This window comes from Gavialis gangeticus, unplaced genomic scaffold, assembly GCF_001723915.1.
Source record: "Gavialis gangeticus isolate Ggan-Ray unplaced genomic scaffold, GavGan_comp1, whole genome shotgun sequence".
Taxonomy (NCBI): Eukaryota; Metazoa; Chordata; order Crocodylia; family Gavialidae; genus Gavialis; species Gavialis gangeticus.
In genome coordinates, this window is record NW_017729000.1 from 15964182 (window position 1) to 15977909 (window position 13728).

At 47.9% G+C, this 13728-nt stretch overlaps 1 protein-coding gene across 2 annotated transcripts in view; it reads right to left on the reverse strand.

The window, feature by feature from the left end:
• SHROOM1 (shroom family member 1) overlaps positions 1–13728 on the reverse strand; it is a 56051-nt gene that overhangs the window by 22317 nt on the left and 20006 nt on the right. For both annotated transcript variants that reach the window (XM_019506343.1, XM_019506342.1), the window contains exons 3-5: positions 11920–13479; positions 7019–7089; positions 845–1480 (exon numbers count right to left, since the gene is read on the reverse strand). In XM_019506343.1, coding sequence (XP_019361888.1) covers positions 845–1480; positions 7019–7089; positions 11920–13479 — 2267 coding nt within the window. The remainder of the gene's footprint in view (positions 1–844; positions 1481–7018; positions 7090–11919; positions 13480–13728) is intronic.

The window sequence follows — 13728 nt, forward strand, 5'->3', positions numbered from 1 at the left end:
GTGTGGGGCATGGTATGGGTGTGTGCATGGGGGTTTTGTGGGAGGGTGGACAGATGTGGGGAGGTGTGGGGTGAGGGAGCTTGTGGGTGTATGTGTGGATATGTGGGGTGTGGGTGAGTATGGGGTTTGTGGGGGGTATTGTGTGGGAGAGGGTGGCTGGAGTGTGTGAGGGGGTGGGTGTCTGCATGTATGGCAGGGCGAAAGGGGCGTGTGGGTGCATGTGTATGATGGGGTGTACATGTGGGACTCACCCTATGAACACACACACACACACACACTGTCTGTCCCTCCCTCATTACTCTTTGTCTCTCTTTCTCCCTCCTTCATTGCACATATGCATACACACACCCCTCCCACTCCTGGCCCTGGGGTACCAGCATAGGCCCCATGATCCCATGGTCCTGCAATGCAGCCAGGGTACACGTGGTGCTGGAGCAGCCAGCAGGCTGGCAGGGAAGCAGTGAAAGTGGCTGGAGGCAGAGGCTTCCAGCTGGGGGTGGGGTGGGGCGGGGCTTGGCAGGCTTTGATGCTAGGCCCTGCCACCAGTTTCTCCTGTGTCTTACTGTCCCTGGCTCCTGTCATCTTTGACAGGCAGCCCGGAGCAGATGAATATAAATTTTCTAAAATTTTTAAGGGCCCCACGAGCTGGATAAAATGGCCTGGCAGGCTGGATTCGGCCAGCGGGACATATTTTGCCTGCCTCGCTGTAGGGAAAGGCAGTGATGCTTCCAAGCCTGTGTAACTGTTATGGCTTGATATCTGTCATAATACTGAAGCTCACATATCAAGTTACAAACTGAGAAACAAACCATTTTCTTCCTCAGGATAGGAACAAAAAGGTTACCTGGCTTTTTGTACTGCTTTGCTTTGCTCTCCCTCTGAGGCAACTTGTAAAGACAATCCAGTCAGAGAAGATGCTGGCATTTCTTGCCCATGAAGACAAGGAGAAGCTATTTCTAAGCAACAAGTAGAGCTGTCATTTAGGAAAACGTTGTCTTCATCAGGAGACATGGCCAACGGAGACTGAAGAGGAGACTCTGAATATACCAGTGGAGATTGCAGCGTGCCCAGGAAGGAGATGCAATGCGGAGTTAGATTTTCTGTATTGAAGAAAATGCCATAGGGCTTTGCTGTACTAAGAAGCTTTTCAAGTGTTTGGACTGTTGTATCTGATCCCTTGAGCCCAACAGTGTTTTCAGTGTTTGCTTGTTTGGACAGATTTCCTGATGCAAACCTAGGCCTCTTCAAACTGCTTTGATGGTTTGTAGCTGTGCTATTTTTCCACAATTCAAGTCCTGGTGCTGGTGAGATATGTAGGGTTTTTGTGAGATGAAGCTGATCTGTGCTTTGGCTCAACAATGAAAGTCTCACTGTTTCTGAAATCCCAATTTCTTCCATAGACCTTCCCCTTCCTCCAGGTTTGCTGATGCTCTTTACTTCTTTCTCCTTGGCCAAGTTGATTTCGTTCTTTGATGGAAAGCTAGAATAGTTCAAATCATTCTATGTCAGTGAATTATTAACAACATCAGCAAGAGACATTTTATATTTGTGACATGAAACTATTGAGCAAAGTTAAAATAAACACCTCACGGGACGCTGAGCTGGTGCGGATATTCCAGGCTCATTCGTGATACTCAACCATAACTGCTGGAAGAGGCATTTTGTTAATCAGGGTTGAGAAGAGTGCCACAAAACAGAGCCACAAAACAATCACAGCTTGATATTCTGTTGTGAAATGTGAATTTGTGAGGGGATAATGTATTATCACATATTGGTACAGCAGGGGGACAGGACACTGAACATTTCTTCTTCCCTCCTACAATCAAAGAAAAGCACCATAGGCCTGTCAGACTCCTTGGACCTAACCGTCATTTACATTACACGTCTTCCCAATGCCGAAGTGAGACTTAGGCTGAAAGGTAAATGCAACCACTCTAGTGATCGAGGAAAGTGGTAGAAAATGTACAACAATAATGGAACGGATTTCAAACTAAGTTACAAAACAAAGCAGATGCAAAATGCTTACGCCTTCAAAAGCTGCGTAACTTCTGGAAAAATAATGCTTTGAAGTCAGAGAGCCCTTACCTGGAGGAATGAGATACTTCATCCCAACAGGGTACGTTTTTAGGGTGCAGACAGGTGTGCAGTCCCCACTGTAACCAAGAACACTTTGCAGAAAGTGTTCTGAGTTACAATGATCCCCCAGACCAAACAGAAGTTCACTGTTCGTTCCCTGGGGGGCGGGAAATCTAGCTGCTGGCTGGGAGCCTGCAACCGGTTTCCCCTAGCAACAGCCCCTCCTCCCTGTGGGGCTGCAAAGTTTTCAGAATGGAAAGGGGGAGAGAGCAGAGGGAGATTCTTCTAGGGGGTCCCCAGGCAACACTGGAGGCTGGGGTGGGTGAATTGGAGGCTTGGGAAGCTCCAATACACCTGCCCCACCCTCCTATGGTTACCGTATTTCCAGTTCCAAAAAAAGAGGACACCTGTCAGCAGGACAACTTCCTCCCAACCCACAGCCCCCTGGCCCTGCCAGTGCCCTTCACTCCCAACCTGCAGCCCCCTGCATCCCTGGTGATGCCCCTCACTCCTAACCCACAGACCCCTACCCCTCCGGGCTATGATGGTGCCCCACAGTCCCAACCCACAGCCCCCCATCCCTGCTGCTGCCCCTTACTCCCAACCCACAGCCCCCATAGCCCTGCCAGTGCCCCTCACTCTCAATCCACAGCCTCCCTGCTCCCCACAGCTGCCCCCATCCTGACTGAGCTGGAATGCAGCAGCTGTGGCAGCTACAGCTTGTGCGGGTGGCGGCAGAGCGAGTCTGGCCCTGGCACAGGCTGGAGGGAGAAGGAGGGGACACTTGTAGCACCCCTGCCTTAGGCTGGGGCTCCTGTGCTGCTCTAGGTGGCATGACTATGCCCCCCCCCCCAGGCAGCATCTCCCAGATATCCTTCCTGGGCACCAGTCTCCAGTTCCACTAGCATGGCCATGCAGCTCCCCACTGCCCCTGAAGGTCCCCACTTCCTCTGCTGGAGGGCAGACACCTCCCCCCTGCCCCTATGTCCTGCTGTAGCCCTTGTACCATAAGTTGACTGAGAGTAGATTCAGACTAGACATTAGGAGGCACTACTTCACAGTCAGGGTGGCCAGGAGCTGGAACCAACTTCCAAGGGAAGTGGTGCTCACCCCTACCCTGGGGGTCTTTAAAAGGAGGCTAGACAACCACCTAGCCAGGGTTGTTTGACCCCAGTACTCTTTCCTGCCCAGGGCAGGGGGTCAGACTTGATGATCTGATTAGGTCCCTTCCGACCCTACCAACTATGAAACTGTGAAACCATTCCCCAGAGCTGGCAAGCACCTGCATCCGCCCCCACCCTTCACACACCCATTCCCTCCCCCCTCACGCAATATTCCCCAAGCCCTGGGCCTCCAGGCCCTGTTCCCAATAAACCTACCTGCATCCAGCTGCTGAGGCTGCTCCCACCACCCTGCCTGGCTGCATGCTGGACACGTGTGTGCATGGGCGCAGATGCACATGGTGCCCCTTGCCTCCAAATCGCCTTCCCCCTGCTGTCACCGGTGGAGCAGAGCAAAATCCTGGACATTTGTTTAGATTTCAAAAAACTGCCCAGACAGAGATCAGAGGACCCAAAAAGAGGACATGTCCTGGAAAACCTGGATGTATGGTAACCCTATACCCTCCAGTGGGGGCTGAAAACCCCCCAGACCGAACTCCCTCTGCTACCTTTCCCCCCTCCCATACTGAAAACAGCTCGAGGCTGGGAGGCAAGCAGACAAAAGTTACAGAAGAAGCTATGTTTTGAAATGTCTTCATCTGACCCCTCATGCAATGAGGGTTCAGATTTTCACCTGACTAGCCATTTTTAAGCAGTCCGCAGCCACGTATGCAGTATTTGGTTATGGCTATAGACCACTTTGTGGCCAGATCAGGTGAAAATTATCACTTCTGGCTGTGCCCTAATACAACAGTATGCATAGCCACACACCTGGAACTTATCAACAAATCTCAGACACATATTTGGGTCCTGGAAAAACCTTTGCTCCCATTTCTGGAGCAATTAATGATACCAGCACAGTAAATCTACAGCAGTTCCACAGACTGGTTTCTATGTATGGCCATATTTCAATGTAATACAGTAGGTGTTATGTTGCATGTGGCAGAACGTGGTTGGGTAGGGACAGTGGCAGGAGGGACTATTACAAAATAAACAAAATAAAATAAAACCTATACCAATGGCCATCTGTCACCCAGTCACCTGCACTAATAACCAGCAACATCTGACCCCAGGACTTCCTGACAGTCACTGAAACTATGTTAAGAGTCCACCAGTACTTTATGATTTGACAACCCACGGACCTGCCCAGTACTTTCCATTGCATTCAACCCTGTTACAGCGATCAGCTTACAGTACAGTTCCTGCACCTTAATCAGGGATCTAAGACCAAATATTAACAGCCAGGAACCCTGCTAAGATAGGCAGCTCTGGTGCAAGCAGCCACACCTATTAGAATTACCAGAAAAAGAGCCCTGCCAATGAACGTTATTCTCAGGGATTCTGGTTTTCTCCAATTTAAAAAAAAACCCCCAAATTTTGGTTAAAAAAAAGTAACCCTAAATCCACATTTTTCCATGATTTAAATGAAGCACCACTAACACACACACACCCCTCTATCTTTATATATATGAGTTCTGTCTCATTTTAATCATGCAAAAATGTGGATTTGGGGTTACTTTTTTTAAGCTAAAATTGGGGATTTTTTTAAATCAGAGAAAACCAGGATCCCTGGTTATTACACAGGTATCCGTGTCACTTTCACATTGATATAAGCAGCACTGATTCTCTTCCAATACTTCTAGATGACCAATATGGGAAATAGTGGGTTAAAATACCACATACTTTTAAATATTATTTAAAATATATATACACTTGATACTTATATGCAAAAATACATCGGCAGACTGGGCATGCACCTCATGGGTTAACTGTGGACAGGTCTGCAGTCAGCTGCAGAAGCTGTTTGTGCTGGAAATCAGATGGTGGAGCTGTGCTCTCAAATATCTGAGAAGGGAGCTGAAGAGCGGGTGGAATGTTTGACAGGCAAGAGCTCAGTTCCCAGTTTATTTCATGCATAGTTTTGTACACTTTGTACTTTGGGGCGATGAAGAAGCAGAAATTACTTGAAATGCTCCTCAGAAATGGAAGAAATTACTCCAGTGAAAAAATGTGGGATGACAGGATCTTTAAGATTTGATGAAGTATCTGATGAAGTGAGCTTCAGCCCACAAAAGCTTGTGCTTTCTCTCTGTATCTTTAATTAGTCCTTATACGTACATACCCTGCCTTTTGAGGATCTTTAGCATTCAGCACCAGACCATGTTGAGAGCCTGCCACTCCTAAATTCAGCCCCTTTCCGAAACATCCTGAAATGCTTTCTATTTAGGGGAAGGCCTTTACAAGATATACTTATCCTCTATGCGGGGTTGTACATGTTGCCAGCTAGTCTACTTTACAGAAGACTTCATGGGTGTCTGAACTACCATGTAGCTGAAAAGCTGCTCTGCTTATCATGCTGGGACTAAAAACATGCTAACAACAGTGCCTAAACATATCTGTAGCTACAGTGCCTATGTCTACATTTGGGGCTTTCACAAATTCTCCTACTTATATGAAAAAATAGGCAGAAAGGGATCTTGGAGTCATTATTAACACCAGGATGAACATGGGCCGACAGTGCAAGGTCACGGTTGGCAGGGCTAACCGGACCTTGTTGTGCATCCACAGGTGCATCTCAAGTAGGGCCAAGGAGGTGATCCTCCCCCTCTACGCGACACTGGTCAGGCCACAGCTGGAGTACTGTGTCCAGTTCTGTGCGCCCCACTTCAGGAGGGATGTGGACAACATTGAGAGGGTCCAGAGGAGGGCCACCCACATGATCCAGGGACAACAGGGCAGGCCCTACCGTGAGAGACTGCAGGACCTGACCCTTTTCAGCCTTCACAAGAGAAGGCTGAGGGGGAACCTGGTGACAGTCTATAAACCCACTAGGGGGGACCAGAAGGGTTTGGGAGAGACCTTGTTTCCCCAAGCGCCCCCTGGCATAACAAGGAATAACGGCCAGAAGTGGTTGGAGAGGAGGTTTAGATTAGACATCCGCAAGAACTACTTCACAGTTAGGGCGGCTAGGACCTGGAACCAACTTCCAAGGGAAGTGGTGCTGGCTCCTACCCTGGGGGTCTTTAAGAAGAGGCTTGGTGCCTACCTGGCTGGAGTCATTTGAGCCCAGTTTTTCTCCTGCCCAGGCAGGGGGTCGGACTTGGAGATCTACAAGGTCCCTTCCAACCCAACTTCTATGATTCTATGATACTGTTGCTTTAGCACTGGAGCAGCTCTGTGGCTGCTATAGTTATATGTGCATTGGCGAATCAAGCCCAGGTCTCCCGCATGGCAGACAAGGAACTGAACCACACTGCAAGCTTAGTACCAGTACAGATCCACTAACGCTAGCATAATACTTGGGGCTTTTCATCCCCGATGAGATCCAAATGAACAGGGCTTATTTTCATTCTGTAACAAAGCTGTAACACACACTGTAGTTTAAACACAACCCTGCAAAAGCTGGCACTGCTTCGATCCTAGTAGAGACATACCCTGCAGATAAAAGGCTCTATGGAGAAAAGAGAAAATTAAGATGCAGCAGAGTTTAATAATGGCCCAACCCTTGTCCATATTTGTCCAGGATATAACTCTACAACTTTGCTAACAACACCCACATTTAAAGCAGTGTGCTGCTAGCTAATGTTTGTTCCTAATGCTGACAAGATCTCTGCATGCAAAAATTAGGACATAAACAGGATCCTATTATACTGTATGACATCAAATGGATATAGCGTATCATAGTGGTATGTAATGAATGTAACCACACAATGGTGTTTGGAAAAAAATCCCAGAACACAGTGTTACTCTAGGGGAACATAAAGTATTTTTCATAGCATTACCTGGGGAGGATGGGATACTTTTCACATTCTTGAGTTGATGGTTCTGGGTAAGCTGCACTTCTGTTCAAATCCTAAAAATAAAGGAGTCGCAATGTGAGCGGAATTTTCATTGGGAAAATTAAGAGTTTAATTGAAAGTTTCACTTTTCCCTTATTTCTTCCCTATCTGCTATCTAGAGATACAAGCCAGAAATAATTCACACTGGAATTTAGGAAGACTTTCTAGTTTGTCTATTTCTTTGTTACATAATTTTCATCATTTCCCCACTACCTAGCAGCTATATTTTTTCCCCTGTAGAAAATCAGGTCACTGTTAGAACGCTGCCATTTCACCAGCATGTCTCCATGCTCCAAGAAAGATAATTTTGACATGATTTTACAGGGGAGCTTCAGACAGAAATCAGCACCTCATCTAAGGTTATAAACTTCCAGACTCAGTAATTTATGGTTGCTAAACCTTAGAATCTTTTGTTTTGGCTTCTAGCTCATTGCAGTGTATAACAGTAGGTACTTTTGATATCCTAGTAATAAAATTGATTCCATTATGCCTCAACTAGTCAAAATAGATAGCTTTTTCCAGGCTAGGAGACTGTCAGTAGAGCACATGGTGAACTGATCAGCTACAGGTTCTTCTCAGCTGTTGATACATTCCCTTTGCTTATCAGAAAACCGATTCTATCATTCACCCCACAGGTAACCCACCTATTCAATGCCTTACCAGGTATAGTTCTGGGATAGTCTTAATCTACAACATGCTCACAGTAGGATACATTCAAAGCAGAGTCATGGGAATATGAGGTTGAACAGATCAAACAGATAGTCCTATCAATACACAGGTGAATATTATCATTACAGGAACAAAATACTGACTTTCCCCTTTCTTGTCCCATAATTCTAAAAAGATCAGTGAGAGTTTCTAATCTCAAAGGCTGAAGGACTTCACTGGTATAAAGTTTAATTGACTTTCTTTCCCTTTCGCCTCTGTTTATCTTCCATATCAACTATTACAACAATATTGACATACATTGTCCTCCATATTCTGGCACTAAAAAGTACCTATTTCTCTTGGGACAAGGGACAGAACTTGCTGCAAGTGTCAGAAAAAAAGCACATGGCTGACATTACCTGTGCTCTGGCAGTCTCCAAAAGTATGAGAATTACTCTTTTAGATTCAAGACAGTTGTGGCAGGAGCAACAGCATAAAGCCATAATTTACAGAAGCCTCAGTCAGCATTGAAGCCTTGCCCAGCGTGGTGAGCTAACTTCCTATGCAGGCTTTACAAAAGCAGTCATAATATTAACAACAATAATAACAGACTTAACTGGTGAAAGCCAAACAGTGTTATCACCCCTATATCATGTGCTCTTCACCTCTGCATCTGGGCAGTATCAGCTGGGGAAAATAGTAAATCTCAAATCCAGTGGCTTTGAGTAGCTGGCAGCTCTTTTGTACTGCCTCCCAAAATAAATCATTTTGAGAACTGAGCAGTGTAGGCGAGACTGGGGACGGCCAAAATAATCCAGTATCATAGCCCTGTTTGCTAACAAAAAGGCGACTCACAAATATTAATGCTGTATACATCTGCAAAGCTAAGGAACTTTTGCTACCAGAGAAAAAACAGGAAATCTAATTTCATCAGGTAACTATTAACAGCACTTCCACTGATACATCTGCTTTATATTTGGAAAAACCAGATGGGTTAGATTTGAACAAAGTGGGTAGATTCACAGTTTCAGTGGAAAACCAGGAATAGCTCAATGGCTTTAGCTGAATTTTACTTTGAATGAAAAAGCACAAACGTGAAACTGAGTATGAAAAATCACCCAACAAGAGTCAAAAAGAGAGGGGAAAAAAGCCTCTCTAATTCTATCAGCTGGAAGCATTGATTTCCACATGTCTTTGTTTTTCAGAGGAAAGCTTTTGCAAGGCATTACCTTAAAAGGCTTCCTGGGAGAAAGGATTACTACACGCACTTGTGTATACATCAAATCTGCAGCTTGTCCAAAATGCCTCTTCTGAAGGTCAAATCAGGTGGACACTGAGGCGCATCCCCACAACCAGGAATGTGCATTTCCAGGGAACGCCCTGTATGCGCACTCTCACATGTGGCAAATTGCCCTGGGTGGGGTAGGGAAGGCTGGAGCCAGTATGTGGGCTGGGGCCAGTACTGAGGCCAGTACCTGCCTTACCTGGCATCCTGGGGACTATCTAGGGCTCCAGCAGTGGCTATCCAGGTGCATGGATCCTGGCTGGCAGCTGAAGCATAGCTCTGGCTAGCCAGACTCTGGTTTTGGGCAGTGCATGCTGCAACCGCATGCATGGCCTCGCTTTTTTCTGGCACGGTTTTTTTTGACACCAGGATCTCCTGGTGTCAAAAAAACCTGCTGTGCTGCAAATCAGAATCATGGCAAACACCTGCATGTGCGGTTTGTGTGATTTGTGGTGCCACAAATGTGTTTATGGTGCCACAAACTGCACATATGCGCTAGTCTGGACATGCCCCAGAAATCTATCCCCATGGGGTTTTCTGATGTATTTCTACCTGTATCTGACACTTAAGTTGTAAGGTTCTTGGAGCGGGGACCTCGTATTCAGGTAGGTTTGTAAAGTGCTATAATATTCCTGCTCTGATGCAAGCCCACCTTTCATTTAGGACTGCACTTAAGTTTTCAGCCCTCTGCAAACTCTGCATCAGTTTGTTTTCCATTACAAAAAAAGAAATACAGATTGCCTGGAAAGCATTATATATGCCTGGGGCACTTTTGAGAATAACTATTATTGCCACGATTTTACACAGCCTAATATTCTTGAGAGTTTCCAAATAGGCTTTAAACACCTATGAGACATGTCCTAAAGAACAAAGAAACAGGGCATCTTTGCAGGGTACCGAACAGTCCTTCAAGGTGTTCAAAAGGAGATTGGACAGACACCTGGCTGGGGTCATCTGACCCCAGTACTCATTCCTGCCCAGGGCAGGGGGTCAGACTCGATGATCTAATAGGTCCCTTCCGACCCTACATCTATGAAACTCCAAAGCTCAGTAGGGACCAGCTGACTTATTCCTTTCTTAGTCTGATGAGCAGGGATCTGGGTTTTGTCTCCCATGGAAAAACAGAGAAAAACAGATTTTGCCCTTTACCAGAGGAAAATGTGCATTTCTGATTTTAACAGAGAAACCCGTGGATTTTGCAGCTTTGCGCTGGGCTCTCTGCATGCGGGCAGAGTTCCAGCCTGCAGGGGGCTGAGGAGAATGGGAGGAGGGAGGTCAGGCAGGGGAAGGGACCTAGACAGATCATCGAGTCTGACCCCCTGCCATGGGCAGGAATGAGCACTGGGGGTGGCAGGGGTCATAAGACCCCAGCCAGGTGCCTATCCAGTCTCCTCTTGAAGATCTCCAGGGAAAGGGAGAGCACCACGTCTCTGGGAAGCCTATTCCAGGCTCTGGCCACCCTTACCATGAAGTAGTTCTTCCTAATATCTAACCTAAACCTATCATCCTTCAGCTTGTGGCCATTGTTCCTGGTGACTCCAAGGGGGACCCTGGTGGACAGACTTTCCCTGAGTCCCTGCTGCTGGCTCTTTTGAAGACCCCCAGGACAGGGGAGAGCACCACCTCCCTTGGGAGCCCATTCCAGACCTTGGCCCTCTAACTGTGAAGAAGTTCCTCCTAATGTCCAGTCTAAATCTGCTCTCTGCTAGCTTGTGGCCATTATTTCTTGTGACCCCCAGAGGCGCCTTGGTGAGTAGAGCCTCACCAATTCCCTTCTGCGCCCCCATGATGAATGTATAGGCAGCCACAAGGTCGCCTCTTGTAGGTAAGTGGAGAGGGGAATTGAGGCCCCCATAGAGAGGGAGGGAATTGGGCAGGGCTGGGGCTGCTGCCCAGCCAGGCAACGCGTGGGGCTTGGAGCCCGGGGCTTCAATGCGCAGCCACAGGACTCGTTCCTTGCCGCTGCGTGCAATCCCAGTGGGGCAGGGGGGACCTGTGCCCCCTGGATCTGTATACAGGGCAGGAGTGGGTGCAGGCTGCCCACTGTGGGCTCAGGCTCCCTGCCCTGCTGCCCTCCCCCAGGGCCTCTGCAGCCCAGCAGGTGTGACCCAGCGCTGCAGGGCACAGCAGGGTTGCATGGGGATCTCCGTGCCACTGAGAGCTCTGCGCTACCCTGGCGACATCCCCTGCCCACATGACAGCAGAGGGACACAACCTCATGCCACTGCCCCTGCTGCTGCCGCAGGCACAGGGCATGCATCGCCAGGGCAGTGAGAAGCTTGCAGCAGCAAGGAGATCCCCACGCAGCCCTGCTGTGTGCTGCAGCACTGGGTTGCACCTGCTGGGCTGCGGAGGCCCCAGGGGAGGGCAGCTAGGTGGGAGCCTGAACCTGCAGCAGGAAGCCCGTGCCTGCCCCCACCCCACACACATATCTGGGGGGGCATGGGTCTCCCCTGTCCCCCTGGGAATGTGTGCAGAGGCAGGGAACCACCCCCCATTGCCTAAGCCTCCAGCAGGCAGCCAGCAGGCTGGGTGGGGAGGGAGGCTACGCTCTGCTGCAGCACCCATCGCCTTCTGCCAGGGGCAGGGGGCTGTGGACCCAGGTCCCTGGCCCTGTAGCCCTGGCAGATGCAGGCCCCCTCCAGCAGGGCTGTGGGGGGCACCAGCAGAGCCAGAAGAGCTGTGGGGGGAGAGTGAGGGGCCTTTCACTTTAATCACGGATTGGGGGGGGGAGTTAAAATCAGAGAAACTGTGATTCTTTAATCAGAGAATTTTTGATCTCTGATCAGGGAAAACCAGGATCCCTGCTGATGAGCAATGGAACTACTCCTGTGAGCAAATGCTCATCAATATAAGTAAATGACTCACAATCTGGACCTCAAATGTGAGTTCCCTTTATAACCCGCCTTACCCGTTCAGGAGGGGGAGTTGATTTTGACCTCTCACGACCTTTGCTGGATGCAGACGCTCCTGCCCGAGGGAGATTATCAGCCGACGCACATCTGCTGGTACAGCTTCCCTCTGTTTCCTTGACAGCAGACTTACATTTCTGAAGCACTGTCTCAGCAGCGGTAGAGCAGGCACTGTTTCTGTTGGTATACATCACTGGGGGAATACACGCAGAAGAGGAAGGAGAGAGATCTGGATATTTTTCTGGAGAGAACTGGCAGAAAACTTCATTACTTTGATTTTTTCTGCTGCTATTTGGATTGGAAGTCTTGCACTCCGAAAACCACTTCGCATTTGAAGGCCTTTGCTGCAGGGGTGGCTTATACGATGGGACAGGCTGTACACTAGCTGGCCTTTGACTAATCTTCCGTTCCATGTACTCAATGAGTGCAGTATGCTGGATTTGCTTCAGCTCAGTCTTGGAAATATTTGAACTGGAAAGCACCCTCCCTCGGTTTTCAAGAGTTCTTTTTCTGGCAACTGCTGCCTCTTGTTCACTCATTTCATCTGACCTGGTCCCTGCATTTTCCTCCCTCCATGACATGCCATTATCTTTCTGATCATCCAATTGATTGAGCTTCTCTGGTTCAGAATAACACAGCTTCTTTTGCTCTTTCGTTATCCTCTTCCTGCCCCCCATTCGAGCAGTTTGTGGCCTCTTTGGTTCTTCATATTTGCCACTGTATTCCAGAGACTCAGGAGGTGGAATCAGTTTGGCAGCTTCTTTTGCACTGGTTAATGAGAAAGATCTGAGATGTTCAATTGAAGGCCGTGAAGGTTTCTGCCTCAACCGTATAGGCAAGCTCATCTGTAAATCCTTTCTTTTGAAAGATGTTTCTCTTAGGACCTTTTTTTGAGCAACCTTAAGTTTTTCCCTGTAGTCATTCATGAAACTCTCATCCAGTGATGATGCAGGGCTTCCCAGAACTCCATCATCAGTCTCGCTAATGGTGTCATTGCTCATGCACTGATGTTTGTGTTTGCTTTTTCGAAGCTGGTTACCTTCCCCCTGTATCTCTATAGGTTGTGTTGAGGCAGGACAGTGGCTTCTTGGAGATTTCTTTGGCAAACTCCCTGAATCCTCTTGTTGCCATTTCTGATTCTTGTGACTCAGAACATCAGTGTTTTTCCCACCAGAAAGGTAGTAAAGGAGGGGAGTTGTCTGCCTGTTAATCTTTTCACTGACAGCATCATCCTGAGGCTGACTTTCAAGCTTCTTCTGAAATTCAAGTTGATGTTTTGTATAACGAACAGGATTCAGGGTTTCTTCTTGCTTTGGGTTCATGGTAAGGTCAGGACTACTCTTATTCGTTTGCTTTTCTCTCTTGGCTCCATTTAAAAAATGGGAAGTGGAACCTTCATTTGGTCTGAAATACGACGTACTGTCGGCACCATCGTAAAATGATTTGTGGCCCAAACCCAATTCCCCACGGTGAGCGTGGTCTCTTTCTACATTATCCAAACTTTGGGACTGTAGTGGCTTCTGCATTGGGGTTTGTGGATTGAGAAGTGGTTCCCAAATGTCATTTTTGCTTGCTTCTTCAGAGCTGGAATGCTGATGCTTGTCCTCATAGCTGTTCAGTTTCTTGGATACATCCTCTTTTGGAACAGGACTGTCCATATATTTTAAGCCTGCTTTGCTCTCCAGCGCATCCTGATCCAAGTTTGAATGATCTTCAGCCCAGAAAGGGCACTGAATACAAGGAATCTGTCTCTCTCGTTGGCTGGATTCTGTCACTTTGCTTTGCAAATCTGCTCCTATGAAGGGTGA